The following is a 26,061-nucleotide window of genomic DNA, read 5'->3' as shown; positions in this document are numbered from 1 at the left end:
GGCAGGGGTCTTCTGCAGTGCTGAGACGGGCTCAGGGCCACCCGTGTCCCACCCTGGGCTTCTCCCGGGACACTTGCTGTGGGTGGGAGGCTGAGGCTTCTCTGCCAGGTTTGGTGCCCCCTGCCCACGTATGCACCTGCCCTCCTACCATCTCGGCCATCCTCCCTGCCCTGGTCACTCCCCACGGCTACCCTCCTACCCATGAAGCCCACCCCTTGCTCTGGGACTGGGGAAGGCCCCAGGGTGCTCATGTTGCCAGGCACTGGGGGGACAGGGACAAGCTGGACCCAGCTGCTGCCTCTGCGGGCAGCGAGCCAGGAGACGAGAAATGTGAGGGCAGAGGCCGAGGGCGGTGGTCTCTGGGCAGAGCCCTGGGGTGCCAGTCCTGGGGTGGGTGGAGCGGACACCGGTCAGCTGGGAGGGCTCGAGCCCTCTGCCGAGTCCTCGTCACCTCCTCCCCTGCCCAGTGACCCCCTCTGCTGGGGGCATTCACGGCTTCTCTCCGGAGCCATGGCGAGGGGTCGGGTGGTGTGGGAACAGCCCTGCGTGGCAGGCAGGCCTTGGCAGAGGCATTTGGTGCCAGGACGGTGTCACACTGACCTGGGTCACATCCCTGCCCTGTGGCCTCCTCACTGTGACCTTGCCCAGTTCCTCCCGAGTGTCAGGTTCCTCATCCGCAGCGTGGGCTGAGCCCCCGTGGGCCTGCCGTGGTGCTGAGGGGCAGGCGTGGATGCTGTTCATGCCCCTCCACCCGTGGGAAGCACTGGCCACCATGAGAGAGGGGACGGGCTGTGGCAGGCACTGTTTCTGGGACACCCTCCCTGCCCTGGGCCCTCCCCACCCCGCCCTTTAACCCCGGGCCTCTCCTGAGTGGCCCTCCCACCAGCGCGTTATTAATAGCCGGGCAGGGCTCGGGTCGCAGGCCAAGAATGTTACCCAGCAGCGCGTGGGGGAAGAGGAAGCCACGGGGCCGGCGGCTGGGGTGGGTGCGGAGTGGCGCCCAGGGCGTCATGTGGGCCCGGCAGGAGGGCCTCTGCCACCCCCACCCCCATGCCGTTGTCCGGTGTCCCTCCTCCTCCTCCTCCTCCATCTCCTGCTCAGGTAAGGCCCGCTGGGGTGTCCCTGCTCCCTTGGGCCTCTGGGGTCACTGCCACTTCCCTTTTCTTCCCTGCCTCCCGACAGCACCCACCTTCTGTGGCCACAGGGTTTCAGAAGCACTGAGTAGCAGGGGTCCCATCTCGCGGTGCCAAGGAGGGTCGAGGGCTGGGCCTCTGTCCCCCGCTAGCCCAGGAGCCTCGTCAGACTTGGGTTGAACTTTTCCTTCTTGGGCTTTTTAACGCCGGTGCAGACCGCTGCCCGCGCTCTTCAGGCAGATTCTCTCCCCCTGGGGCATCCAGAGGAAAGCTATTTTTAGTGCCCACGGATGGGGACATGGGTGGCTTGGCCTTTGCCTGACCAGAGTGGCCAGGTCTGAGCATGGATGGTGTTGGGCAGGGCTGATCTGAGGCCTGGGTCCTGTGGGACCCTACTTTGTGTGGCCGCTGGTGGCTCTTCTCCCCCCGCCCACTTGTTCACTGATGCGCAGCCCCGGGCCCCGGGCTGCAGTGGCGACCACAGCCCCCGAGCCAGGAACTTGCGCTGCTGACCTGTGTCCAGGGCTGGTCTGAGGTCTGACCAGGGCATGCGGTCCGCAGCTTAGCTGTGTCATCGGCCCGTCTGACTTTCCAGGTGACTCGGAAGAGGAGGACATGGGACTCCTGGAGGTCAGTGTGACGGACATCAAGCCCCCAGCCCCAGAGCTGGGTCCCATGCCGGACGGCCTGAGCCCTCAGCAGGTCTGTGGGGAAGGGAAGGAGGGATCCCAGGCTGCTCTCTGGGGCCACTGTTGGTCTGGCTGTGGAAGGGGAAGTGACAACTGGGGACTCTTGGCAGAGCGCCAGCTGGTGGGGGACCCCTGGCTTTTCAGCCGGTGGCTTTCCAGATTGGACCCTGCAGATTGGACCCTGAGTTTAGGGTACGGTGATACCCAGCCTTTGGAATGCGCCCCTCCCCTGTGGCCACAGAGAGGTCCTTGACTGGCTCCTAGCTGGGGTCTTACTTGAAGAAGAACTTGAGTAAAGCTGGCCAAGGGTGATGGCTGTCTTACCCCAGGGACCCAGATACGGTCCCCACCCGCTGTCTAGCATTATGGGCTTTGGAGTTGACACAGCGTCCACCAGGCTCTGAGGCTCGGCCGGTGATGTCCTCCTCTCAAGTGCCAGGCCAGATGGGTGGTTTCGCTCAGGGACCTCGGCCGAGTCTGTCTCCTCCCCCACCATGGAGTAGGGCGGAGGATGCCCGTTGGCCTGAGGCTGCGACTTGCTGGACAGCGGCTCAGTGCAGGGGATTTGCTGGTTGGTGGGTGGAAAGCACTTGGCCTTGCTTGAAAGTCGGGAAGATAGACCACTGGGGCCGCCTTCCTGCCGGCAGCCGTTGGCAGGGGCACAGGGGAGTGTCTTCCTCCTCGGCACACTTGCCGGCCGTCACTGGGCAGTCCGTGGCAGTACACAAGCTTCCCACTCTGGTGTTACCTGCCTGACTTTGGAACCGTTTGAGGTGGCACCTCCGGCTCTAGCCATGACCTGCGTTGCTTTGGGCCGGCGGGGCTGAGCCTCCCGTGGCGGCCTCCTGCCCTCCAAGCAGGCCCCTCTTGCTGCCCGGCCGCCTTCTGTTTCCTGGACCAGGCATTTATGCTGGCTCCAGCCTGTGGCTCTGGGAGTGATTTCTGCCTCCTAAGGGACATTTGACAATGTCTGGAGATGTTTTTGGTTGTCATGACTCAGGGTCCCTGCTGGCCTCTGGTGGGCAGAGGCCAGGGAAGCTGCTGGAGGAGCTTAGGATGCACAGCCGGCCCCAGGCAGCCACTCGGTCCAGCATCTGGGTGCTGGGGTTCAGAACTCTGCTCTGGTGCCTCTGGGACTCCTGAGGGGCAGCTTGCAGGACAGTGGCCGTGTCCATCTGCTGGGGCTGTGCAGACCAGCCTGGGCCTGGGCTGTGGGCGGGGCAGCGGGCAAAGCTGAGGAAGTTGTGTCTGGGTGGAGTGGGAGCAGGAGGAGGAGCCTGATGGACTCTCTGCACAGCTGTAGGGGTGGAGTGAGGGTCACCCTCCCGGCCTTGGATCTAGGTGGACAGGCTGCCGTCTGGATGCCTCCCATATCTGACTCCTTTTGGGAGTACCACCCCAGCTTTGCTACAAAACAGTCACCTGGGCACATTTTTTCCCTTGGCGCTGGGGGTCGATCCTGGGGTGCTCTCTGTGCTCTGCCACTGGGCTACATCCCCAGACCTTTTTTTTTTTTTAAATTTTGAGACAGGTCTGAGGCTGGCTTTGAACTTGAGATCTTCCCGCCTCAGTCTCCTGAGGTGCTGGGTTACAGGTGTGCGCCACTGCACCTGTGTCACCTGGGCAGATTTTAAGGCAATGCCCAGGTGGTGCCTGTGCCAAAGGAGTCACAGTGTCTGGGTGGGATCCAGGCAGCAGCATGTTTTAAGGATCCCCAGGTGACTTTACTGCCCCCCAGAGCCAGGGGTGTGGGATGTGGTCACCCCGGGTCTGGCGGGTGCTGGTCATCTGTGGTGGAGGCAGTACTGCCCTGTGTTTCCCAGGGTGCTGAGGAGGCCGAGGACAAGTGGGGATGGCAAGAGGGAAAGGGGAAGGGGCTGTGGAGGCCCAGCTGAGGGAGGCCACCCCAAGGACCGTCCTGTGCAAAGGGGTTGCTCAAGGCTCCGTCCACAACCAGGGTGGGCACTGAAATTCCAGCTTCCCTGCTAGTGTTTCCCAAAACGGGTCACTCTTATCCCCTGGAGCAGAGGTGGTGACCCCCGCATCCCTGGATATGTGCAAGCAGAGGCTGGGCAGACGCTTACCTGGGGACCTGCCCGTCTCCCTGGCCGCAGCCTGGGTGGGTGGGCTGCAGAAGCAGCACAGCCCTGCGGACCCCAGTGGTCCCAGGTGTGGCTCTGGGAGGGCTGGACCCTCGTCCTGTAGCTGCTCCCCTGCGTCCCCGGCCCTGCGCGGGTGCCCAGTGCTGACTGTGCTTGGCCCGGGCAGGTGATCCGGAGGCACATCCTGGGCTCCATCGTGCAGAGCGAGGGCAGCTACGTGGAGTCCCTGAAGCGGATACTCCAGGTGCGACTTGGGCTCCGGGGTGGGGCTGGGCAGGGAGGGTCCCCGAGGGATACCTCATGAGGGGCAGTTGGGGACCAAGTGACCTTGAGGGGAAGGGGCCCAGAGCCAGCGCTGTATGTATCATGGGGACAGCAGGACTCCAGACAGGACACCAGTACCCCGAGTCTTCCGTGCTCACTGGAGCGAGTGTTTTCTGAAAGGAGTCGGGATTCGGAGACCTGAGAGCGGCTCTGGGGGGGGAGCTGAGAGCCTGTGGTCTCTTTCATGCCAGGAAGTGACTGTGTCTTCCTGGCCTCTTGGGGAGCCTGTGGGGCCCAGGCCATGTCTCCCCATCATCCTGGGGCTCCCAAGACAGAGCAGGGTATGATGCCCCTCCTTCTCACATGGGGCCCGGGATCTCTAGCAAGGTGCTTGGGACCCATCTCTGAGGTGTGCTGACCTGGTCAGCAGTTTGAATCCAAGACCAGGAATCTTCTGGGGTGTCAGAGAGAGGCCACCCGGGGAGGAACAGTTGGGTGGAGGGTGCCGCTGACACCCCCTACAGTGAGGGAGCCCAGGCCTCAGGCGGGGTGAGGTGCGGACATCAGGAGCTGGCTGGAGAGTGGCGCTGGGTCTGGGACCCCAGGAGATGCTGTGACCTCCCACGCTCTGGGACAGAGCCCCCAGCCCCACCAGCCTCGGCCTTGGGGCTCCCCACAGGTGGGTGGTGCGTGGGAGACACTTCTGCTCACAGCCCAGCTCAGCATAGAAGTCGCGGGGTGTGGCGGGCAGAGGCCAGGAGTACTGTGTTCACGGAACCTTCTAGAAGGACGGGGAGCAGCGAGGGTGCCTCTCCCCCTGCAGGAAGGATTGCCTGTGGTCCACCCAGTTCCCTCTGTCCTCTCTGGGTTGCCACAGAAGGGGGTGGGGGGGCTGACTTGGCCCCACTCCGCCCGCCCCCAGGATTACCGTGACCCGCTGATGGAGACGGAGCCCAAGGTGCTGAGTGCCCGCAAGTGTCAGGCGGTGTTCTTCCGCGTGAAGGAGGTCCTGCACTGCCACTCCATGTTCCAGATCGCCCTGTCCTCCCGCGTGGCCGAGTGGGACTCCACCGAGAAGATTGGGGATCTTTTTGTGGCCTCGGTAGGTGTCCCCACACTCTTTCCCCGGCCCGGCTAGGTAAAGCCACAGCCAGTCTGGCTGCAGGGTCACCCGCCTCTGCCTGTCACCTTGTGGAGTCAGGTGGGCAGGGTCCCCGAGTCTTCCTGGCTTAATCCAGGGGTGGGTACAACACCCGGAAGTGCCTGGGTGTCCTCAGAGTGGTCTGCCAGACCGTGGTGCCAGGGCATGGTTCTGGCTCTGCCCACTGTGGGCAGCCTCTGGGCAGGTGGCAGGCTCCCCGCCAAGCACTGGGGTGACCTGCCACTGCTGTCATCCTGGCCCAGATGCTGCTCTTGGCCCCAGGAGGAGGCCCAAGGGTGGGTGGGGAGCCCTGGTCAGGGTCCCGCCAAGTGGCCTCAGGCAGGCCCCCATCTGTGGCGTGAGGGGGGCTGGCTCTCCAAACCGAAATTGCAGGGCTCCCGGGATTCTGGGAGGCGGGAGGCTCAGGTCCGTGGGCCCCACTTGATCTGTTGTAGGTCATGGGGCTTGAAAAGTGGCTTTGTGAACTGTGGATCTGCTCAGTAGGCCATGGCGTCCTGGGTGTGCTGCTGGCGGGGCCAGGGCCACTGTCCCCTACAGTTAGGGCTGGGGTTAGTGGAGAAGCACGTAGTGAAAGTCAGGTCCCACCCTCCCCAAGGCCCCCAGCCCCTGTGGCCTGGGACAGTTTCTACCTCTCTGAGCCCTGTTCCTCACCTGAATGGGGGACAGAGCCATTTACCTTGAAGGCTTGTTGGTCACACGGGCGGTGCCCTTGAAGCATGGCCCCGAGACAGCATGGGGTGGGCGCTGGCTGCCGCCTCTTCCCTGCTGACCGGCCCTGGCCCCCTGCAGTTCTCCAAGTCCATGGTGCTGGACGTGTACAGCGACTACGTGAACAACTTCACCAGCGCCATGTCCATCATCAAGAAGGCCTGTCTCACCAAGCCCGCGTTCCTCGAGTTCCTCAAGGTGGCCAGGGTGCCCGGGCCCCTCTTGCCAGGGCGTGGGCAGGGGGTTGCTCAGGAGGGAGGGTGTGCGAGTGCCCAGTGTCACGGTGTGGCCCTTGGGGGCCCCACTCCCGTGGGAAGAAGCCCCTCCTGTGCCAGGGAGGGCGAGGGGGAGGTGGAGGGTCTGGAGGGCAGCCAGGGTCGTCCTGAGCCTCAGTAGGGGCTCTGCTGTGGGCCTCCCTGTGGCCAGTCCTGCTGGCCTGGCCTGGAGGTGCAGAGTCAGGCTGCTGCCCCTTTGCAGAAGAAAAGGACGGTCCCCACTGTGGGGCGTCACACAGGAGAGTAGAGGTGGGGGGGCTGGGAACCTCAGGGTCCTGCGTGGCCCTGGCCGCGCTCCCTGGCCGCCCCTGGGAGGACGGTTGGCCGAGGTGGCCCAGCCTGCCGGAGCCCCCATCCAGCAGAGCCAGGGGGGCCAGGCTTCCACAGGTCCTGGCAGGGGGTGGTGGGACAGGGTGTTCCAGGTGTGGGGGTCGTGGGGCAGAGGTCAGCGGCAGGAGGCTGGAAGGGAAATGTCTCTGGCTTCCGGGAGCCTGGGCTCCTGGCAGGGAGTCCGAGGAGAGGCCGGGGTCCAGCTGAGTCTGGTTTGGGCTCTTCTGGATTTGCAGGTCCAGGGACTAGGACGGGTGTTTCAGGCAGTGGGAGCCCTGGAGAGTTTTGAGCTGGGGTCAGTGGGGACAGAGGACTGCGGGGGAGCGGTGGGTCGCCAGGGTTGAGGCTAGGACCAGGTGACCGGTGGATGGAGCCGTGGACTGGGAGCTTAATGTAAGTCCTGTGGCCACCTGTCACCTGGTCCGGCTCTGCTTTGGGTTTAAATGGAGGGAAGGGTTGTCTGACTCCTTGTTGAAGTCGGACTCACGAGTCCAAAGTCGGAGATCCCAGTGTTGTCCTTAGTTCAGAGACCCACGGAGTCCTCTAGTCCCCTGATTGGGGATGGCAGGCACGAGTGCGGGGAGGTCCCTGGCTGTGGACCAGGCCTTGGGACTGAGCAGGGTCTGGGGTCTGGGAAGAGCAGCCAGGCCTGGGGGCCATGTGTGGGCGCCAGGGCGCTGCATCTCCCTGTAGAAGGTCATCAAAGGACACGCCTTGTCCCCTGCAGCGGCGGCAGGCATGCAGCCCGGACCGCGTCACCCTCTACGGGCTGATGGTGAAGCCCATCCAGAGGTTCCCGCAGTTCATCCTCCTGCTTCAGGTACCTCTGGGGCTCTGGTGACCAGACCCTCAGGGAGTGGCCGTGGGCCGGGGGATCCTCCCGGGGTGGGGGGCCGGCTGGACTCTCGTCCCTGACCCACGGCCTCACCTCTGCTCCTGCAGTGGGGCCAATCGGTTCAGCAGCAGACCTGGCCTCTGCCCAGGGCAGGAAGGACACTCCCTCTGTGCACAGTGCCCTGGGCCTGGCCTGGCCAGGCGGGGGCTTCGGCAGGAGCCCAGAGAACCTGAGGGAGCCTCAGCCTGCACAGGGCCCTGAGAGCAGGGGGCTGTCCCCGCTGCCGGGAGGCGCAGGCCGAGGGCGCAGCGGCGTCTCCTTCTCCCCGGGCAGAGCTGTGGGACCGTGGGAGGGACTCAGCCTCCCCCTGCAGCTGGCCAGTGCTGACCACGCATTCACACTGCCCCATCTCAGCCATGTGAAGCCTGTGGCTCAGTGGCACTAAGGGCCTTCACGCTGTCCTGCAGCCACCGCCATCTCCAGAACCTGCTCTTCTCCCTCTCCCAGCCTGTCACCATCATTCCCAGACCCCCCCACGGCAGCTCCTGAGGGGGATCATTTTCATGGCTGGCTTTGTTCGCTCAGCGCCCGTCCTCAGGGTGCGCCCGTCCTCAGGGTGCGCCCATCCTCAGGTGTGCCCCTGGTGTGGCCCGGGTCAGGGTGTTCTCTTCTGAATGTGGACCGCATTTGGCTCCTCAGTGTACCCGCTGGTGGACACTCGTCCTCCTGATCCCGACTCCTGTGAACGAGGCTGCGGTGGACTCGTGTCCCTTCGGGACCCTGCCCTCAGTCCTTCTGGGCGCGTACCCAGAGAGATCCACACGCTTATTCTATTCTTTTCATTCAGTGGCTATTTCCATGTCCAGTACCGTCTGTCTGGGCTGCAAGCTGGGCTCCTTTCAGACCTGGTCTGCGCAGGCGGCCTAGGGCGCGGCTGACCTCAGGCGGGGAGGGCCTGCTGGGGTGCGTCCTCAGCCGAGCTCTCCCCGGCCCTCGTAGGACATGCTGAAGAACACCCCCAGGGGCCACCCCGACAGGCTCTCGCTGCAGCTGGCCCTCACGGAGCTGGAGACGCTGGCCGAGAAGCTGAACGAACAGAAGCGGCTGGCTGACCAGGTGGCCGAAATCCAGCAGCTGACCAAGAGCGTCAGCGACCGCAGCAGCCTCAGCAAGGTGTGTGCAGGGCCCCGGGGCTTCCTCCTGGCCCCAGCCGCCGCCCTGCCCAGTCCCTGAGGGAGGGGAGTCTCGCTTTCCAGCCCCCAGACCTGCGCTCGAGGCGTAGGTCCCCAGTGGACCCCAGGGTCCTGTTGGTGTTGGTTTAGGGTCAGAGGAGCCTGTTCGCTGGTGTCTCCTCGGGGAAGACGCCGCTGTGCTGACCTAGTGCTGTCATGAGACAGGGGCTCGGGAGTCTGGGTTTGAAAAAATTTTTTTAATTAAAAAAACTTTCCCCTGGCTCTGTGGACTCTCCCCTGGCTCTGTAGACTCTCCCCTGGCTCTGTGGACTCTCCCCTGGCACTGTGGACTGACCCAAGCCCTGAGCACGCTCAGCAAGGGCTCTGCTGTTGAGCCACATCCCCAGCCCTTTTTTTTGAAGTGCAGTTTGGCCAAGTTGCTGTTTTCAGACACACTGGCCTCTAGCTTACAATCCTCCTGCCTCAGCCTTCCAAGTAGCTGGGGTTACAAAAAATTGCCACTGTTTGGAATCTGGGTTTATATCCAGATTTTACCCCTTATTCTTCTTGCTGTGTGGCTTCAGGGGAATCTCCCAACCTCTCTGAACCTACTTGCTGCCTCTGAAATGAGGAGAGTTCAGTTGCACCTGATGCTCAGGGCAACTGGGGGACAAATCCTCATTGCTAGAGCCCTTAAGAAGGATGCAAATCCATGCCATGCATTGGGATTGGCACTTTGGAACATTTTAGTAAAAAAATTTGAAAGGCTTACAGGTGTATCTGTGGAGACCTGTGTTTTTAGGACACAAGGTCGAGTCTCAGAGTAAACAGGAGGCCCTCTGCCCACCGTCTCTGGCCGTGGAGGGAGGAGGTGGGCTGGTGGTTCAGGGCGAGGCGACCTGCCCCACAGCTGCTCGAGGGCTGTTCTTTGGGGCTGGGCATCGTGTGGGGCCAGGTCTTTGGGGGCCCTGGGGGTGACGGTGGGGCTCAGGCTGGCGCTGGCAGCGCCTGGGGGAGCTCTCAGCGGCAGGCGCAGCGGGACGGCAAGGGGCAGCAGTCTTTCCCACGCGCACTGCTCCCCAGCCTGGGTCGCCGTCTTGGAAGAGGCTGGGACCAGGTCACCTGCAGGGTCCTCGCAGCTCTGAGCTTCAGGTGTCCTGCGCTGCAGGACGCTCCGGCCTCAGGGCTGAACCCAGGGCCGCAGGGCGCTAGGCTCGCCTCTGCCGCTGAGCCTCCCGCCGCCCTGCAGTTCTCATTTCGAGAGGGGCCTGTCTTACGTTGCTGAGGCTGCGCTAGAGCCTGTGTCCTCCTGCCTCAGGCCTCCGGAGCCACTGGGGACACAGCAGGTGCCCCTGCGCCCTTCCCCCACACAGTATTTTTAAGAAAATGGAAGTTGGCAACATTTAAAAACCCAGAGATGTGCCAAAGACTCAGACCTGCGGCTCTTCTGGAAGGGCTGGCGCTCCGCCCTCCGTCCTGGGTGGCTCTGTGCCCTCAGCAGCGTGCCCACCTCCCCCGTAGCATATCTGCTGGCTGGAGGGCGAGAGCCACAGAGAAGCCCCGTAGGGCTGGGCCTCCCCTGGGGGACATGCCCACTGGGATCAGGGCAGCGTGAGGGATGCGTGGTCCCCACCGACTGCGGCAGGGCTACTCCACTGTCCCACGCAGGTGGGCTGTTTGGGCTTCTCTGGAGTAGAGGCTTCCGCCCGCCTGGGCCACTCATGCTGGTCTTGGCACTCAGGGGCTCTGTCCCTCCCTGCCCTGTGGCCTAGCGGCCCTTTCCGCCTGGCTCCCGTCTGTGCAGCCGCTGGGGCTGAGGCCGCGTGGAGGCCAACCCCTTGGCATTTCCCTGGTGAGAGCCCTTCTGTTCTCTTCTCTGCGCCCCATGGAGACCTGGGCAGTGGCCTGTGGTCACTGGCTAGAGGTCAGGGAGCCCCACTGGATGGGCCTTGGGCCTCTGTCAAGTGGGGGCGAGCTGGACAGGCGGATGCTCTCGTGAGGAGGGGGTGGTGGCTTCACAGTGCGCTCTCCTGACCTCCCTGGTCAGTCCTGGCCAGTTAGGAGACATGGTCAGTGATCACCCTCCCGCTGTCACCCAGGAGAAGCAGAAGCGAAACTGAGTGTCGCCAGAACGGAACTTTACGGCTGTTTCAAAACGGCCGACTCAGGAGCCCCCGGGCTTCTCTTTCATCTGCTCAGGGTGGGGGTGCCATGGCCAGAGCCCAGGGACTTTCCTCTTCCCCTGTGGGTCCTGGCACGCTGGCGGCTCTCCTGGGTGCCCTGCTGTCCCTCGGCCTGCGGAGTGTCCCTGTGAGCTGGCATTCGGCAGGAGCCCGGCCTTAGCTGGGCAGTGGACCCCGTGGGACCCGAGTCCCTCTGTGAGTCGGGCAGTGGGCCTCCCATGGCTTCCTCAGGCAGCGAGCCGGCTGCACGGCACACGAGGGTTCTGGCTGTGTCCTGTGCCATCCGCTAGCTGGCAGTGGCCCTGGGCATGTCACCTTACCCTGGAATTTGTTTCTCACCTGGGATGTGGGGCTGAGCCAGCAGAGGTGTGGAATAGCACGTGCCAGTGTGGTGCCCGGTGCCTGGTGCCCGGGGGTGGAGACAGCTGGTGGTCCTGGTGCCAGCAGGATCCTGGTGTCTTTGGGATCGGCAGATGCCAGCTCAGAGGCTTTGGACCCGAGAGTCCTAGGCCTGCTGGGCAGAGGGCGTCACTGAGGGCGGGTCTGTCCCTACCCCACCAGGCCATCCTGCAGGCCTTGTGTCCCTGCAGAGGCCCTGCCCCTCCACGGTGAAGACCGTGGCCAGCAGCCACACTGCGTGGGCTCCGTGGGGCGTCCATGGTGTGCCCCACTCGGTGGCCTGCGGGTGTGCCTCCTGTGCCCAGCAGGCCTCCCTGCTCTTGGGTGCGTCCCTGTCTTGAGACGCCCAATCTGAACCAAGGCCTGCATTCTGCGGCTCCAGGCTCTGTGGGTCGTGTAGCCGGCCCCGTCACCTGTGCCTGCCCGTGGATCTGAGCAGCTGGTCCTCCTGGGGACCCTGAGGTGCCCACTGCTGAGGGGTGCACCGCTGGGCTCCCAGCCGGCCTGTGTGGCTGTGGGGCTCGGGCTTTGGGGAAGGTGGTCACAGGATTGCTGCAGGGACCTGGCAGTGCTGGCTCACCTGAGAAGGGGCGTCTGGCTGCTGGACCCAGCTCCTGCAAAGGGGCCCAGGCTCCCTGGCCTTCCCTGGGCACACAGCTCAGGGCCTGTCCCCCGCCTTCCTGTCCAGAGGTGGAGGGAGGCTCCGTCTCCGTCCTCTCCCAGTCTCGGCTCCCTTTCTGTGTGGGGGAGTTCCGTGTCTGGCAGGGTGATGTCCGTTAGCCCCTGGACCAGGATGCTGACGTCGACTCCCCCTGCCCCCTCCCAGCTGTTGACCTCTGGCCAGCGGCAGCTGCTGCTGTGTGAGACGCTGACGGAGACTGTGTACGGTGACCGCGGGCAGCTGATCAAGTCCAAGGAGCGCAGGGTCTTCCTGCTCAATGACATGCTGGTCTGTGCCAACATCAACTTCAAGTAAGTGCCCTGGGCCTGGGCGAGTGGCCCTGGGCAGCTGCCCTCTCAGGGACCTCGTCCATCCTACTGGTGTCTTGGCAGGCCTGTCTGTGGTGGGGTCCCACGTGAGCGCCGTTTAGGTCTCTGGTCCTCCACCATCCTCTCGGCCCAAGTTCCTAGTGCTGAGAAGGACGTGGAGAGGCCCGGGAGCAGCCCCAGTCTTGGGCACAGCTGTCCATTGCTCAGAGCGGCCTGTTCTAGGAGTCCATGCTCGGTAACTGAAGCCTCCTGGGTCGTGACAGCTTTGAAGTTCAAGAGATTCTTCCTTGTGTCTAACCTGAATCCCTGCTGCTTTAACTCAAGTCAGGTTTCCTCTACCCAGACTTCTCGGCACAGGCCTTTACCCTCCCCCCACAGCCAGTGGCTTCAGTCTGCGGGAGCCTGGTTCCCCCGCTCTGGGCCAGAGGTGCAGTGCCTCCCGGGCCACGGTGGGGTTCAGCCTGAAGGACTAGAGCCAGCAGGGCTGAGGGGGCTCCTTAGACCCGCGACCAGGTTCTGCAGGCGGGGCCCTGATCCGCTTCGGGCCTCTGGGAGCCGTGCGTTCCATTCCTGGGGACTTCAGGGCTGCAGCCTTTGGCTTCCCTCAGACCCAGACCCGTGACACAGGCCTGGAGCCTGGGCTCACACTCTGGGTTCCTTTGTGTCCCCACCTGGCCTGGGTCACTCACACGTGTCCCCTGCTTGGCCCTGCACGTGTCAAGGGCCGTGGCCCTTCCCCAGATGGTCCCTGGGAACTCCAGCTGTGACCTGAGCCCTCTAAGTCATCCTGGCAGCAACGCAGCAGCAGGGATGCCCAAGCTTGGGGCGGGGGGCGGGGGACGCCTCAGCTGCAGTGATCAGACCCAGCCAGTGGCAGGGCGTGCCGGGAGGTGGGGCAGGCGCCTGGGGCCTGACTTAGACTCCGCGCTCAGTCAGCTGTGAAGTGGGGCGTCCTGACGGGGGCTGGCCTGTAACTCACTCTGTCCCTTGTCCACGTGCTGGGAGTCTGAAGTCCCCGTGTCTAGGCGCCGTGCTGGTCCCAGGGCGATCCATGTCCCCCTTCCCTCCTGCTCAGGCCCCAGGGAGGGGTGACAGTGGGCGCTGGTGGCCCAGCGCTGGGGAATCAGGTGTTGTGATTTGAGCTGTCACTTAAGCCAGCTGAGCTTTGGTGTCCTCGTCTGGGATGGTACCCTGCTACAAGGCAGGGCCCCTATGAAAGAGGTGACAGCAGGCCTGGCCTCCATTAGGTCCCCTCTGCCCACACCTGGCCTCTGGTGCCCTGACCCCCAGGACCTGTCCCTCCTCCCACTCCCAATGCCAGCCAGTGGCTGCCCCCAGCCTCGTGGGCCACAGGACCCGCTCAGTCCCAGTAACCAGCTCCTCCCCTTGTCTCTCCCTCAGGCCCGCCAGCAGCAGGTAGGTGGTCTGGGGCTCGGGGGCATGTGGCTCTGGGTCTGGGGCCGGGGCCTGGGCACCTGGTGCTGATGCCTGGCGAGGGCTCCCTGCTCTGCCCGGCTTGGTCTTGCCTGAGGTTCGTGCTTGGGCGCGTGAGGCCCGGCGGCTGCTGTGCTGAGGAGCGGGCTCTGTGGCCTCTGGCGGGCGGTGGCGGGCTCTGCAGGACGTGTCCTCCCTGTCCCCGCAGGGGCCAGCTGGAGATCAGCAGCCTGGTGCCCCTGGGGCCCAAGTACGTGGTGAAGTGGAACACGGCGCTGCCCCAGGTGCAGGTGGTGGAGGTGGGGCAGGACGGTGGCGCCTATGACAAGGACAACGTGCTCATCCAGCACGCCGGCGCTAAGAAGGCCCCCGCCTCGGGGCAGGCACAGAGTGAGTACCCGCGGCCACTGCCGGGCTGGGGACCCAGGTGATGGGCGCTGGGCCAGAGGCTCCGCTGGCTCTCAGCCCCCAGGTCTCAGGGGCTCCCGCCACCCCTGCCCAGTCCCAGCCCGGCCAGCACGCGCACGCTCCCCACCCAGCCCCCAGCTGTCCTGATCGCACAGTGCAGCTGTGACGTCCACCTCCTGCCCGGGGTGGGGACTTGGGCTGGAGGTCCTCTGGGACTCAGCCTAACTCCCTGTAGCGGGAGGGCCAGGAGACCCCCACCCTGCGCTGGCCCAGTGCTGCTGTCTCCGCGGGGTCTGCGACTCCCTGTCTGGACGCTTCTCCGTCTGCTCTCTGCCCCCACGTTGGCCACCCTGTGCCCCTGGGCCACTGCGGTAGGCACTGCTGCTCTCCTTTCGCCACCGTTGTCCCTTCCTGTCCCTCTCCACCTGTCACTGGAGCTGGCTTTTCGGTGTGTGTCACCCCCACCCAGTGGCCTCCCGGTGCTCTCGGGGCGAGGCCCTGAGCCTGTCCTGGGGGCACTCACCTGCCCTGGCCCCTGCTGACCTTGCTGACCCTGCCTGGCTCCCGGTGGCCGTGCCCCTCCTCCACAGCCCGCACACCTGAGCCTCCCAGGCCTCTCCTGCGTCCGTCCGTCCTTCCACATCCTCAGAGCAGCCTTCCTGGTGACTCCAGGCTGGCCTGCCCTGCCTGGGCTCCCAGGTCCCCTCGGGGCTAGTGACTGTGGCTCTTGCCCAAAGCCTGGGGCAGGGAAGCCAAAGTGCAGGGCTAGCAGGAAGGGACCTGTGCCCAGGTCACCAGCCACGGGCACGGGCACTGGGCTCCCGCTCCCCTCCCACACCTCTGCCCAGTGGGTGGCCCAGGGTGGCCAGGGGCTGGCCAGGGGTGGCCTCAGCTCTGCAGTTCTGGGAGCTCTGGGGACCGGCCGCTCTGCCTGCCCTCGCCCTTGGAGGGCACCTGGAACCCACTTCCAGGTCTGGGAGGCAGGAGGGGCCCTGAGGACTCCGTGGCCTGCCTGCCTCCCTCGGGCACGGTGGCCTGACCTGCCCTCCTCTCCCTCCACACTATTTGGGGCTATTGCTGGGGGAGCCCCTTCCACATCCCTTGGCCAGACCCCTGAGAGGTTGGGCTGGCCAGTGTCGTACACCTGTGGTCAGCTGCTTGGGCGGCTGAGGCAGGAGGAGGGGCAGTTCAAGGCCAGCCTGGGCAACTGAAGACTTGTCTCAAAATAAAATGCAAAGTGCGGGGGTGCGGCTCAGTGGCAGGGCACTGCCCCAGCACTGCAGAATCTTGTCCTGCCTGTGGCCATTGAGCTACTGAACGCCCAGGGTGAGGTCACAAATTGGAAAAAACAAAGTTCGAAACAGCAGAGTCCCCGTTAGCAGCGCTAGTTCAGTGTGACCAATGCGTTGTGAAGCCCAGCTGCTCCCTGTGGGGACGCGGCCTCTCCTGCAGGTTCCGGGGAGGTCCTGTGCCTGTCCCAGGTGCCCTGGGGTGAGCCACGCTTCCCTCCAGTCCCGTTTGGGTCACTGCATAGCCTTCCTTGGCCTTTGCTCGGGGTCAGTGTGTCCCTGACATCCCAAGCCCGTTCTGCTTTTTGCTGTTGACCTGGTGACCTTTTAGCTTAGCCCAGTGTCAAGGTCTGTGGGAGCCCCAACACGTGCCTCCTGGGGAAGTGGGGTGTGCAGCTGCTCGTTGGGGGATCGCTTGACTGAACCCCGGGCCCCTCTGCTCCCTGGACACCACAAGCCTCAGGCTGTGGCCCGCGGCTGAGTGAAAACAGCCCAGGTCCCACCGTGCTCTGGGGGACCTCCTCCTCCCTCCTGCCCTCCCCTGGGCCCCCACGCCCCCTGGGTCATCTCCAGAGACCCTCATCCTGCCACCGGCCCGTCACCTGAATCTCTTTCCTTCCACCATCTGTGGTTCATTGGTTGTCCTCCCGACGGCCTGTCCACCCTGGCCCTGGCTCCGTAAGAGCAGGACCTGCTCTCCCAGCACCTGGCACAGCACCCCCACAGCGGGTCCTCCGCAGGCGGAACACCTCCTGTTCTAGGTTCCTCAGTCGCAGTGGCTTTGCCCTGCCACTGTCCACCCCCTGCCCACGGGGAGCCCTCTGCTCTCGGGCACAGCTGCCCATCTCTCGAGGCGCCTGTACTGCTCCCTGGTGTTGGACTCAGCGCCTCCTGCTCTGGGAGCTGTGGGGCAAACCCACGGTGGGCGCTTCCTTCCGTGTCCCCAGGGCCACCTTCCCAGCATGGCGGCTCTCCCTTTTACGTGAGCCGGTTCTTGGCTTCTCGTTGGCCCTCCGCACGCCGAGTCTGAGCCCCGCCTCTTCTCCGCCCAGACAAGGTGTACCTGGGCCCCCCGCGCCTCTTCCAGGAGCTGCAGGACCTGCAGAAGGACCTGGCGGTGGTGGAGCAGATCACGCTGCTCATCAGCACGCTGCACGGCACCTACCAGGTGTGCGCCTGGGCCGGCTGGGCTGGGCTGGGCTGCACCCCTGGCTCTGACCCCAGGCAGCGGCCTCAGGCCTCTCTGGTTCTCTGCAGTGGCTGGTGGTCTCGCCGCCCCTTCCTGGGTCTCTGCCCCAGGCTGGAACGGAAGCTGGCCAGGAGGGTGTCCCCTCTCCGAGTGGGGCTGCGGGGTGGGCTCTGAAATTAGGCCAGGGGGTCCCGAGCCAGGGCCCCAGGGCTTCTGGAGTTGCTGCCTCCTGCTGCATCTCCTGCGGCTCTCTGGGGCCCAGGCTGTGCAGTGACCTGGGCCTCCCTCCTAGAACCTGAACATGACGGTGGCACAGGACTGGTGCCTGGCCCTGCAGAGGCTGATGCGCGTGAAGGAGGAGGAGATCCACTCGGCCAACAAGTGCCGCCTGCGGCTCCTGCTTCCTGGGAAGCCCGACAAGTGAGGGGGCGTCTCCACGAGGGGGAGGGGGCTGCCACCTCAGCTGGGCCACCTGCAGGTGGGGGATTTGGAGAGGGGGCACCTGGGGCCGTCCTGCCCGTCAGCTTGCTGTGGTGGGAGCAGGTGTGTTCCCATGTGGGCTGTGCCCGGGGCAGCACCTGGCACGCAGTAGGTGTTCATGAAAAGATTCCAACTGGATGGACGGGTGCCATTGCGTGCCAGGAGCGCCTGGACACTCTGCTGTGGTTGGTCCTGCTGCAGACTGTCCCTCTCACCCACGTCACACCGTGCTCCACCAGTCCTGTCCCCAGGCCCAGCCTCCCCAGTGCTGTCCTGTCCTGTGCTCAGAGGTCCTGCTGACGTGTCAGGGTTGGTGACGGAGCTCACGGCTCAGCCTTGTGGAGACGGGAGTTACCTGTCTGGCCATCCCAGGTGGTGTGCGGGGGTCTTACTGACCCTTCCACCCTGAGGAGGGGAGGCCTGGAGGGCCACGTGCAGACCCAGGCCACATGGTGAGGGGCCGGGCCGGCTCCGCTGGCGTCTGGCTCCGAAGCCCAGGCTGGGCAGCCAGGGGCTCCCTGTGCAGGTTTTGTCCTGGGGACTAGGGAAGGTGGGGACAGAGTGTCATAAGGACACTGGTGGAGGGAGGAGGAGAGCGGCGCCCTGAGGTCAGAGGCCGGCCTCCACCTGAGCCTGGAGGCTGCAGCCTTGAGCTCTCCTCCAGCTTAAGGTCCCTGCGGAGGGGCCTGGCCGCACCCTTCCCCTCTGCGTGCCCGACTCCCCACCAGGAGGTTAGTGACAGTGCCCTCTCTGCCTCCTGGGGGGTGGCCCGTGTGGAGGACTGTCCCCAGAGCTCTCTAAGGGGCACCTGCTGGTCAGAGGTGAGGGGTGGTGTGTGGACAGAAGTGACCTCTGGCCGGCCCATTCACTCACGTGTTCACTTGCAAACACGGAGCAGCTGCCCGGGCAGGTGCTGGGAGCAGAGCCCGGGGATCCGTCTCCCTCCAGAGGCTCACGGCCATCTGACAGGCCTGGGAAGAGCCGGCCAGGTGGAGCTGGCTCTGCCAGGCACAGGGCCAGGGTGCCTGGGGCCTTCTGGGGAGCGAGGCTGGCCTCTCTGGCCAGGCACCTCCTCCCTGGGTCTTGGTGGGTGGAGGGAGCCCTTCCCCAGGGCGGAGCTTTTCCAGGCCGCTTGCTGGCCACTGCTCTGAGCAGGTCCCCCCAGTCTCCAGCGCACGTGGCATGGACCCGAGCGAGGGTCAGGGAGCTGGGCCTCATAGCGGGCGCTCACGCTCCCACCCTTGTCCTTCTCGCTGCAGGTCCGGCCGCCCCATCAGCTTCATGGTGGTCTTCATCACCCCCAACCCCCTGAGTAAGATCTCCTGGGTCAACAGGTTGCATTTGGCCAAGATCGGACTCCGTGAGTAGCCTGGGGGAGCATCTGGGGGGTGCAGAGGGACGGGGCGTCCAGGGGCCACGGGCAGCGAGGTTTGTGAGCTGCGGGGAGGGGGCTCGGGAGAGGAGCACCTGGAGTCCTGAGTCCCTGTGACCTCGGATTGTCACTTGCCCTCTCTAAGCTCAGCGTCCCTGTGTTGCACTGTGGACTTGACATTGACAGAAAGCACCTTGGTGGTTGCCGGGGACCTGAGGGGGGTGGGGGTAGGGAGTGGCCACTGAAGGTTCTCCTGATGGGGACATGAAAACATCCTAAAATCAGGAGTGGCGGTCCCCCCGCCCCATGTGCTGGAAACCAGGGGCCTATCTACTTTATAAGGGGGTGGGTTGTGGTCACTGAGTCACATCTCAATATAGCTGACCCTCACCGTCCCGGCGAGGCAGGTCAGACTCTGCCGAGGCTCCACCAGAGGCCTCTGTGCGCGCTCTCCTTTGCGCCCCGCGCTGCCGATGCAGGTGGACAGGGAGCAGGTGGACAGGGAGCGTTTTGAGGGCTTCCCCTGTGGCCAGCGCTTTCTGAGCATTTTACCGTCTTTTTTGTTTAGTTTTTAGTGACCCTGGGTGGGTCTTCCGTGGACCCTGTTCACCACTGAGGGTCCTGAGGCCCAGGCAGGGGCAGTGATTTGCGTGAGGTCGCACAGCCCACGGCAGCTCTGGGTTGGGGAGTTGGGCGGCCAGCCTCGAGCCAGGCTCCGGCCCTCCCCGCCGTCCTGCTCTCCCGTGGCGGGGTTCTGGCCGCGCCACCGCTCATGACTTGGGATTGCTGGGCTCAGAGTTTTGGTGAAAGGCCCCACTCCCACCCGTCAGAGCCGCCACTGCTCCTGCCTCTGGAGTCCCACGTGCTGACCCAGCCAGTGGCAGGGCACTTTCCGTTTCCCTTTGGTTTTTGGGGTGACCTCTTTACAGTTGAGAGTGCACATCTCCAGTAGGTTTTCTTGGTGCTGGGATTGGACCCAGGGCCCTCTACCACGGAGCCACACCCCCAGCCCAGCCTGGCCTTGGGCTTGAGACCCTCCTGCCTTAGCGCCAGCTCCAGTAGGCCTTAAGTCGCCGTGGGAAGGAGTCGGGCCCTTTGCCTGTGGCTCTCCTCTGTCCACAGCACCCCCGTTTATGGAGTCTTGCAGTCATCTTGGGCCTGGGGAAAGACCAGTGACGAAACCCAGAGAGAGCCTTGCTCCCAGGAACTTGACCTTAGAAGGGCCAGGTGGACATCAGATGAGATGCAAATCAGCAAGGGGACCTGTCCTGCGAAGGGATAGCGGGAGGCCTTGGGGCCACTGAGCGGCCTGCCAGGGTGACATTCAGAGCTGTGCAGAGATCTGGGTGAATTGATCCAGGCCTAGGGCCCTCGAGTTCAGGTGTCCTGAAATGGGGAAAAAGGGAAGGCCAGAGTGGCCAGTGCTGGTGATGGACAGGGAGGGAAGCACGTGGCTGGGCTGGGGTGCAGGTTGTCTAGAAGAGCTGGGCCCGGGGGCTTGTGCTGGGCATGCTGGGAGCCGATCATGTGGCTTGGAGAGTGGGCAGTGTTGCCCCCATGTTGAGGTCCAGGGGGGTCACTCTGGCCTCTGCAGAAGGGTATCAGAGTGGGCAGGGGAGGGGCGGAGCTGGTGACTCAGGAGGGACAGGGAGAGCCTCTCCCCAGCCAGTCCCTGGGGATCAGGATGGTGTCGCCCCTGCTGCTGTCCCTGGCGGAGGGCTGTGGGATTCTGGCCTCAGAAGGGCAAAGGTGGACTCCGGCCAGGCCTCGGGCCACATGCTCCCTCCCCACTGCGCCCGAGCTGTGCCCTGGGCAAATGCCCAAGCCCCGTTTGTGCACCTGCTCTGGAGGCAGATGAACCTCCCTGTGGATCCCCTTCTCTTTGCTGAGGGACCGGGCGCTGGGGGGGCGCAGGTTGGGGGGGCAGCGCTGGTGGAGGGGCAGGGCTGGGGGGCGGGGCTGGGCTGGGCAGTCACGGGCTTATCTCTGCAGAGCTTCACTGCAGCGGAAACTTCAGGGGAAGGAGAGTCATTTGAAATCTGATTTGAATGCCTGGGTCCCCCTGGGGCTTGAATAATTTGTTCCTTTTATTTTGCCACTTTGGTTTTTTATTTTCAAGCTGCAGGCCTGGTGGGGGGGAGCCAGTGAGAGCTGTTCAGAGCTGTGAGGCTCCTGCCGGCGGAGGAGGGCACTGTGCTCCCAAGGCGGTGCTCCTTTCTTGTATTTTATTGTCTCTGTCTTTCCTCCCTCTGGGCCTCAGGGGGTCAGGGTCGGAAGGTGCTGCAGAGCCAGGGTCTGGGGGCTTCCATTCTGCTCTTGGATGGGCAGGGAGCCCTGCAGGGACCGGGGGGCCCAGCACAGACCCAGCATGGTCCTGTGGTCTGGGGACAGGCAGAGCCCTCCGAGCCCCACCTCCAGGCGGAGTGGAGCAAGGTGTGAAGGTCAGTGAGGCTGTCCCTGCCGGGTGCCACGGGGCTGTGACCATCTGCATTCGCTTCCCAGCTCTGCCGCTTCTGGGTCAGGTGACCTCAGCAAACTGACCCCAGATGCCTGGGACTTAGAAAATGGGACAAGTGCCCAGGGCTCCCATGAGGGGCGCGGAAGGTTTGGGGACAGCCAGAGCTGGCCGTAGGAGCTGTGAGGTAAGCCCCTGGGACGAGGAGTGTCCACATTCCACGGTGGGGTGAGTGGCCCAGGGTCACACCGGCTCTGTTCAGCTGGGCCAGGGCACCCTCCCACCCTGGCTGACCAGTTGGCCTGCAGCTGAGGAGGCTTCGGACGCGGGTGCAGCCGAGGTGAGGCGGGGGCGCCCTCAGTCCCCTTCCTCTGGCTCTCCAGGTGCTGCCTCCGGGCCCTTGCACAGTCCTGGCCTGGGGCCTCTCCCACCTCCTGAGAGGACCTGGGCCTGGCTGGCCACGGGGCCCACACTCAGAGACGCCCTGAGGTTGAGGACATGGGCGGGGTGCAGGGCTGGTTCCGTTTAGCTGTCCAGCCTCGGTGTTCTCAGTGACGGCCAGTCCACCCACTGATCGTGGCCAGGGCAGCGTGCTGAGCATGCCCTCAGCTCCATCTCCGGTGGCCCTGGAGACTCTCCCAGGGGTTGGTGCCGGAGGCCACCCAGGCCCCACCAGGGAGGGCCGGGGCACTGGTCACGGAGCCTGGCTCTGGAAGGCCGTGGCCATTGCCTGGCCTCCCTGGCCAACAGGTGACAGACGCATACTGGGGCTCTGCCCAGCCTGACACCTGGGCTGTCCACGGGGGCCACTGTGACAGTCGACGTAGGCAGTGGGACTGAGCTCAGTCGGATTTGGGAGGCCGGTGAGGCTGGAGAGGCAGGGCAGGGCCAAAGAGGGACCAGCTCCTCGTAGTCCAGACGGGCAGCCCGGCAGCGAGGGCAGTGAGCATGATGGCCACTGTTCCGAGGGCCTGCTGCGTGGGGCATGCGCCCAGCTTCCCAGTACCGTGAGACTCCAGATGTGGGGACGATCCTCTCATCTTCTAGGCGAGGCCACAGGTTCAGAGAGGTTCAGTACCCAGCGCGGTGTTGCCCAGCGAGGTGGAAGAGGGCTCTCCCAGCAAATCAAGGGGACTGTTTTGGGCTGGGGGTAGCTTCCCACCCCCAGCTGCCCTGTCTGTCCCAGGGTGTTCGGTGGGTGCTGGCACGCACAGTTGGGCACTAAATAAGCCCCAGTTAACGTCATTTGGAAATCACGGCTTGCCATCAGTGCCAGTCCTGCATGTGGCTTGTCCCGAGCGGGCTTTCAGTTGTCAGCCAGCAGCTCCAGTTTGGTCTCAGCCGTGATGGTGTTGTGAGGGAACAATGGCTGTGGCAGATGGGGAGCAACGACTCCATTTCCTTTTAACGTTCCCAATTGTAGACGCGGACGGCACCATCTGGAAGGAGAAGGTCAGATCATGAAAAATATATATGACAATAAATTGCGCTGTGCGTGTGCAGTGAGGGAGGTGCACCCAGGTGACGGGGAGTCGGGGTGGGCAGACAGGCGCTTGCTCACTGGCCCCGGGAGGCCACCTGGAGCTCGGCTGGACTCCACTTGATCTGGACCCCGCTGGACTGTAGGCTCCCTGGGGACAGCTGCCTGATCCTGCCGTGCACAGGTGCTGTGCTGAGTCACATGGGTGCTGTGCTGGGTGCCTCGTGAGTCGGCTCCTCAGCGCCCAGGCCTGGGCCCTTCCCTTAACTTCTCCCTGCATAGAATGCAGATGGAAAGCCCTATGTCCTACCCCACGGCCATCATGAGGACCAGAGGAGATACGGGTGACCCTGACTGTGTGTAGTCTCATGGTGACTGCACAATGGCTGGAGTGGCCATTCCCCATGGTCTTGGTCATCCACACATCAGCTCTGCCTCTACCTTTCCTGGTGGCGAGGGCAGGTTTTCTGTGATAGTCTCGAGGTCCAGTGGGGTGGAGGGCCGAGGGGGAGGCTGCGTCCGGGCCAGCTCAGGAGGTCAGCCTTGGTGACTCAGCCTGAGTGCGGGTGTGGGCCTCCCTGCGTCACCTGACATTTGCCAGTGTCTCTAATTCCCCAGAGCCACCTAACTCAAGGGCCGGCCACCTGTCCTCTGTGGTGACCGTTCCTCACGGTGTCCGCCCTTCCCTGACACGCAGCATCTCCCTAACAAAAGCGAGGCGTGTCTGTGAGCGCGGCGGGCAGTCGGACACCTGCAGGATGAGGCTCTGGGTGGGGGCTTTGTGCACCTGGGACTTGTCGTGGGCTGTGGTGTGTCCTGCACCGTGAGCAGGGGCCGTCGTGGGGATGGAGATGTGGCAGGAGGTCTGGTGCAGAAGGGGAGCTGGGCTCCACCTGCGCCTGGGCCCACGGAGGTGTAAGAGAAGCTGCCGCAGCGCAGAGGCCCAGGGTCCCCAGCCTGGGGAGAGCCGCGTCCTGACAGCAGCTGAGCTGGACGCACCCGGGGCTGGAGACGCCTGCACCTGGCTGCCTCAGCCAGCTCAGACCCTCCGGAGCCCGGCCCTGGGGCTGGCGCGGCCCTGCATGCCACGCCTGCTTTGTGCCTCGAGGGCTCAGGACTGCCCGGGCTCCGTAGGCTCGAGGGACTGCCGGGCAGAGACGGGGCCTGCCGTGAGACCCTGGCCCGCTGCACGCCGTGGGCTCGGCTGTTGGCGCCCGTGCTGGTTGGGCTGGTGGGGGCTCTGGTTGTCCCGCGTCACCAGGGAGGATGGATGGACATGGAGCCACCACTGTCCCAAGTTGGAGCCTTTTGTGTCAGGGGCTGTGACGTCTCCAGTGGGGTGGGGACAGTCTTGGGTGAAGCAGGCCCAGAGGTGGCCAGTGAGGCCTCTCTGAGGGGATGGGCACAGCCTGCAGGGACCAAGGGCAGCACTTGGGCAGAGGAGCCCAGTGACCAGAGATGAGGCTGGGGAGAGGGACGGTCCTCAGTGGAGTCCGGGTCTCATTCCTGGGGGACTGGGAGTCGGTTGATGGTTCCAAGTGGGGTGTGGCCGGGTCCAGGATGCGCTCCTCAGGGCCCTTGGGTGCTGAGGGGCGGACGGGCTGGGTGAGGCCGGCCGTAGGCTGACCTCTGGCCTGTTCGCTGCCTCCTCCCCCGGAGCAGGCTGCAGCGGGGAGGCACAGTCATGCTGGGGTCATGCTCCCGGTCCAGGGCTTTAGCCAGCATCGCCAAGCCGCTGGGCCTCGGTGACCGCAGACTGGCTGGGCAGCCGTTGCTGCAGGTTCAGAGCAAGAGCCGACCTTGGGAGTCGGACAGATGTCGTCCACCCGCATGGCTGTGACCTGGCCACGCCCTCAGTCCCTGCTTGCCAGTCTCACCACCCGTGAACGAAAGTCGCCCTTCTGTCCCTGCCTGGCTCCAGGGGCTGAGCCAGGGAGCCGGTCTGCAGCCCCCAGCGTGGCCCTGTGTGGCCGTCCTCACTCGGCACGTGGAGAAGGAAGGACTGGGCAGGCAGAGCGCCTGGGCGGGTGGCCGTCGGCCCTCTGCCTGCCTCTCATTCGTCCTTCGGTATCTGTTTCTTACTGAGCACTGGCCCTGTGCCGGGGCCACCTCAGCTGGGGTGGCCAGGGGCTACTTCTTGGAGGAGGCTGCTTGAGAAGGTCCTGCTGTGGGGACCTGGCTTAACAGGCTCTGAGTACAGTTGTCCCTACACACCCGTCCTGGGCTGGGCTTGAGCACCTGTGCTCCTGACAGGTCCCCGGGCAGGGTGGCCTTGGGGAAGCAGGACAGTGCTCTTCCTTGCCCGCCTCCTCAGGGTCAGGTGAGTGCTCATTGCGGTCAAGGCCACTCCGTCCGCCTCCCACCCCAGAGTGGGAATGCGAGGCCGCCTGGATCTGGACTCTGTTAGCTTCTGAGTGGTTTTTGTTTCTTTTTGGTCCCAGGGATTGAACCCAGGGGCACTCGACAGCTGAGTCACATCTCAGCCTCTTTTTGTGTTTTACTTAGAGACGGGGTCTTGCTGGGTTGGTCAGGGTCTTGCTGGGTTGGTCAGGGTCTTGTAAGTTATCGAGGCTGGCTTTGAACTTGCGATCCTCTTGCCTCAGCCTCCCGAGCTACTGGGCTTACAGGTGTGACCACTGCGCCCTGTGACATCTTAGTGTTTAATTGAATCCCTTTCCCTTCTGTTATTTTACTGGATGCTTGTCGCATCTGCAGGTGACGGTGTCTTCCTCACCCCTGTTGGATGGTGAGCAGAGGACCAAGGTGCTGGGTGACGGGGTCAGGCAGGGACTCTGCCCTGAGCTTCCCAGCTCCCTGCCCAGGGCCCGTGGCCAGGTCCATGGAGTGAGCTGGATTTCATCTCAGACGGGCAGGAGTGTGGTGGGGGCACCTGGCCAGGCCGTCTGGGTCCCTGTGAGGGTCAGTGCCGTGGGCCTGAGTGGCCCCTGGCCTTGAGCACTGCTCCCTGCTGGTCGGGCGACTCTGACTGGCTCACCTACCGCCTTCCTCGTGCCGCAGGGGAAGAGAACCAGCCGGGCTGGCTGTGTCCAGACGAGGACAGGAAGAGCAAAGCCCCCTTCTGGTGCCCCATCCTGGCCTGCTGCGTCCCCGCCTTCTCCTCCCGGGCCCTCAGCCTGCAGGTGAGTGCACCCACGCGGCGGTGGTTGAGGATCCCCCGCCTGGGAGAACCAGGCTTTCCAGGGAGCCCCGTCGGTGGAGAGGCCCGGTGCTGGGGGCCAGCAGCTGCTCCACTGCTTGCGGACGGCTCTGGCCAAGCCCTTCTGTTGCCCCGGAGTCGGCTGCCCCACCACGAGCGTGGGGGTGAGTGGCCACCATGGGTCACACGAGTGGAAAATCCCGTTATTCTGAGATGAAGCAATGATCTCATCTGTCGGTGGCCTGACTCCAGAACGGGCTGGAGGGCTGTGCCAGGCGCTGTGGGTCGGGCCTTTCTGGATGCCGCCAGGCGGGGGCTGCGCTGGCGTGGGGCCACCTTCGCCATGGGTGCTCTGCAGCCACTGTGCTGTGTCGAGCCGGCCGTGCGGCTCTGTGACCGGTGGTCCTTCTCTTGTCTTGATGTTTGCAAGAGCCCTGTGACTGCTCTGTCCTGTGTCTGTATCTGTCCCACAGATTAGGAAAAAGGCTAGACAGGTGACGTGATTTCAGCCAGTGAGGGACGCATCCAGGAATCGGAAGCTTACTCCGCCTGATT

At 64.4% G+C, this 26,061-nt stretch overlaps 1 protein-coding gene across 6 annotated transcripts in view; it reads left to right on the top strand.

The window, feature by feature from the left end:
* Positions 1-26,061, top strand: part of Arhgef10l (Rho guanine nucleotide exchange factor 10 like) — a 111,539-nt gene that overhangs the window by 51,453 nt on the left and 34,025 nt on the right. For 3 of the 6 annotated variants that reach the window (XM_076861175.2, XM_076861170.2, XM_076861171.2), the window contains 13 exons: positions 1,729-1,835; positions 4,091-4,168; positions 5,111-5,290; positions 6,140-6,256; positions 7,391-7,483; positions 8,498-8,671; positions 12,079-12,224; positions 13,644-13,658; positions 13,885-14,066; positions 16,426-16,541; positions 16,855-16,982; positions 18,302-18,402; positions 25,368-25,489. In XM_076861175.2, coding sequence (XP_076717290.2) covers positions 1,729-1,835; positions 4,091-4,168; positions 5,111-5,290; positions 6,140-6,256; positions 7,391-7,483; positions 8,498-8,671; positions 12,079-12,224; positions 13,644-13,658; positions 13,885-14,066; positions 16,426-16,541; positions 16,855-16,982; positions 18,302-18,402; positions 25,368-25,489 — 1,559 coding nt within the window. Of the gene's footprint in view, positions 1-929; positions 1,102-1,728; positions 1,836-4,090; positions 4,169-5,110; positions 5,291-6,139; positions 6,257-7,390; positions 7,484-8,497; positions 8,672-12,078; positions 12,225-13,643; positions 13,659-13,884; positions 14,067-16,425; positions 16,542-16,854; positions 16,983-18,301; positions 18,403-25,367; positions 25,490-26,061 lie in introns of those variants that run through there. The other 3 variants (XM_076861173.2, XM_076861174.2, XM_076861172.2) reach the window with 3 other exon arrangements.

This window comes from Callospermophilus lateralis, chromosome 7 (assembly GCF_048772815.1).
Source record: "Callospermophilus lateralis isolate mCalLat2 chromosome 7, mCalLat2.hap1, whole genome shotgun sequence".
Classification (NCBI taxonomy): domain Eukaryota; kingdom Metazoa; phylum Chordata; class Mammalia; order Rodentia; family Sciuridae; genus Callospermophilus; species Callospermophilus lateralis.
The sequence above is the reverse complement of the archived record's forward strand: the minus strand, read 5'-3'. Positions and strand labels throughout refer to the sequence as shown.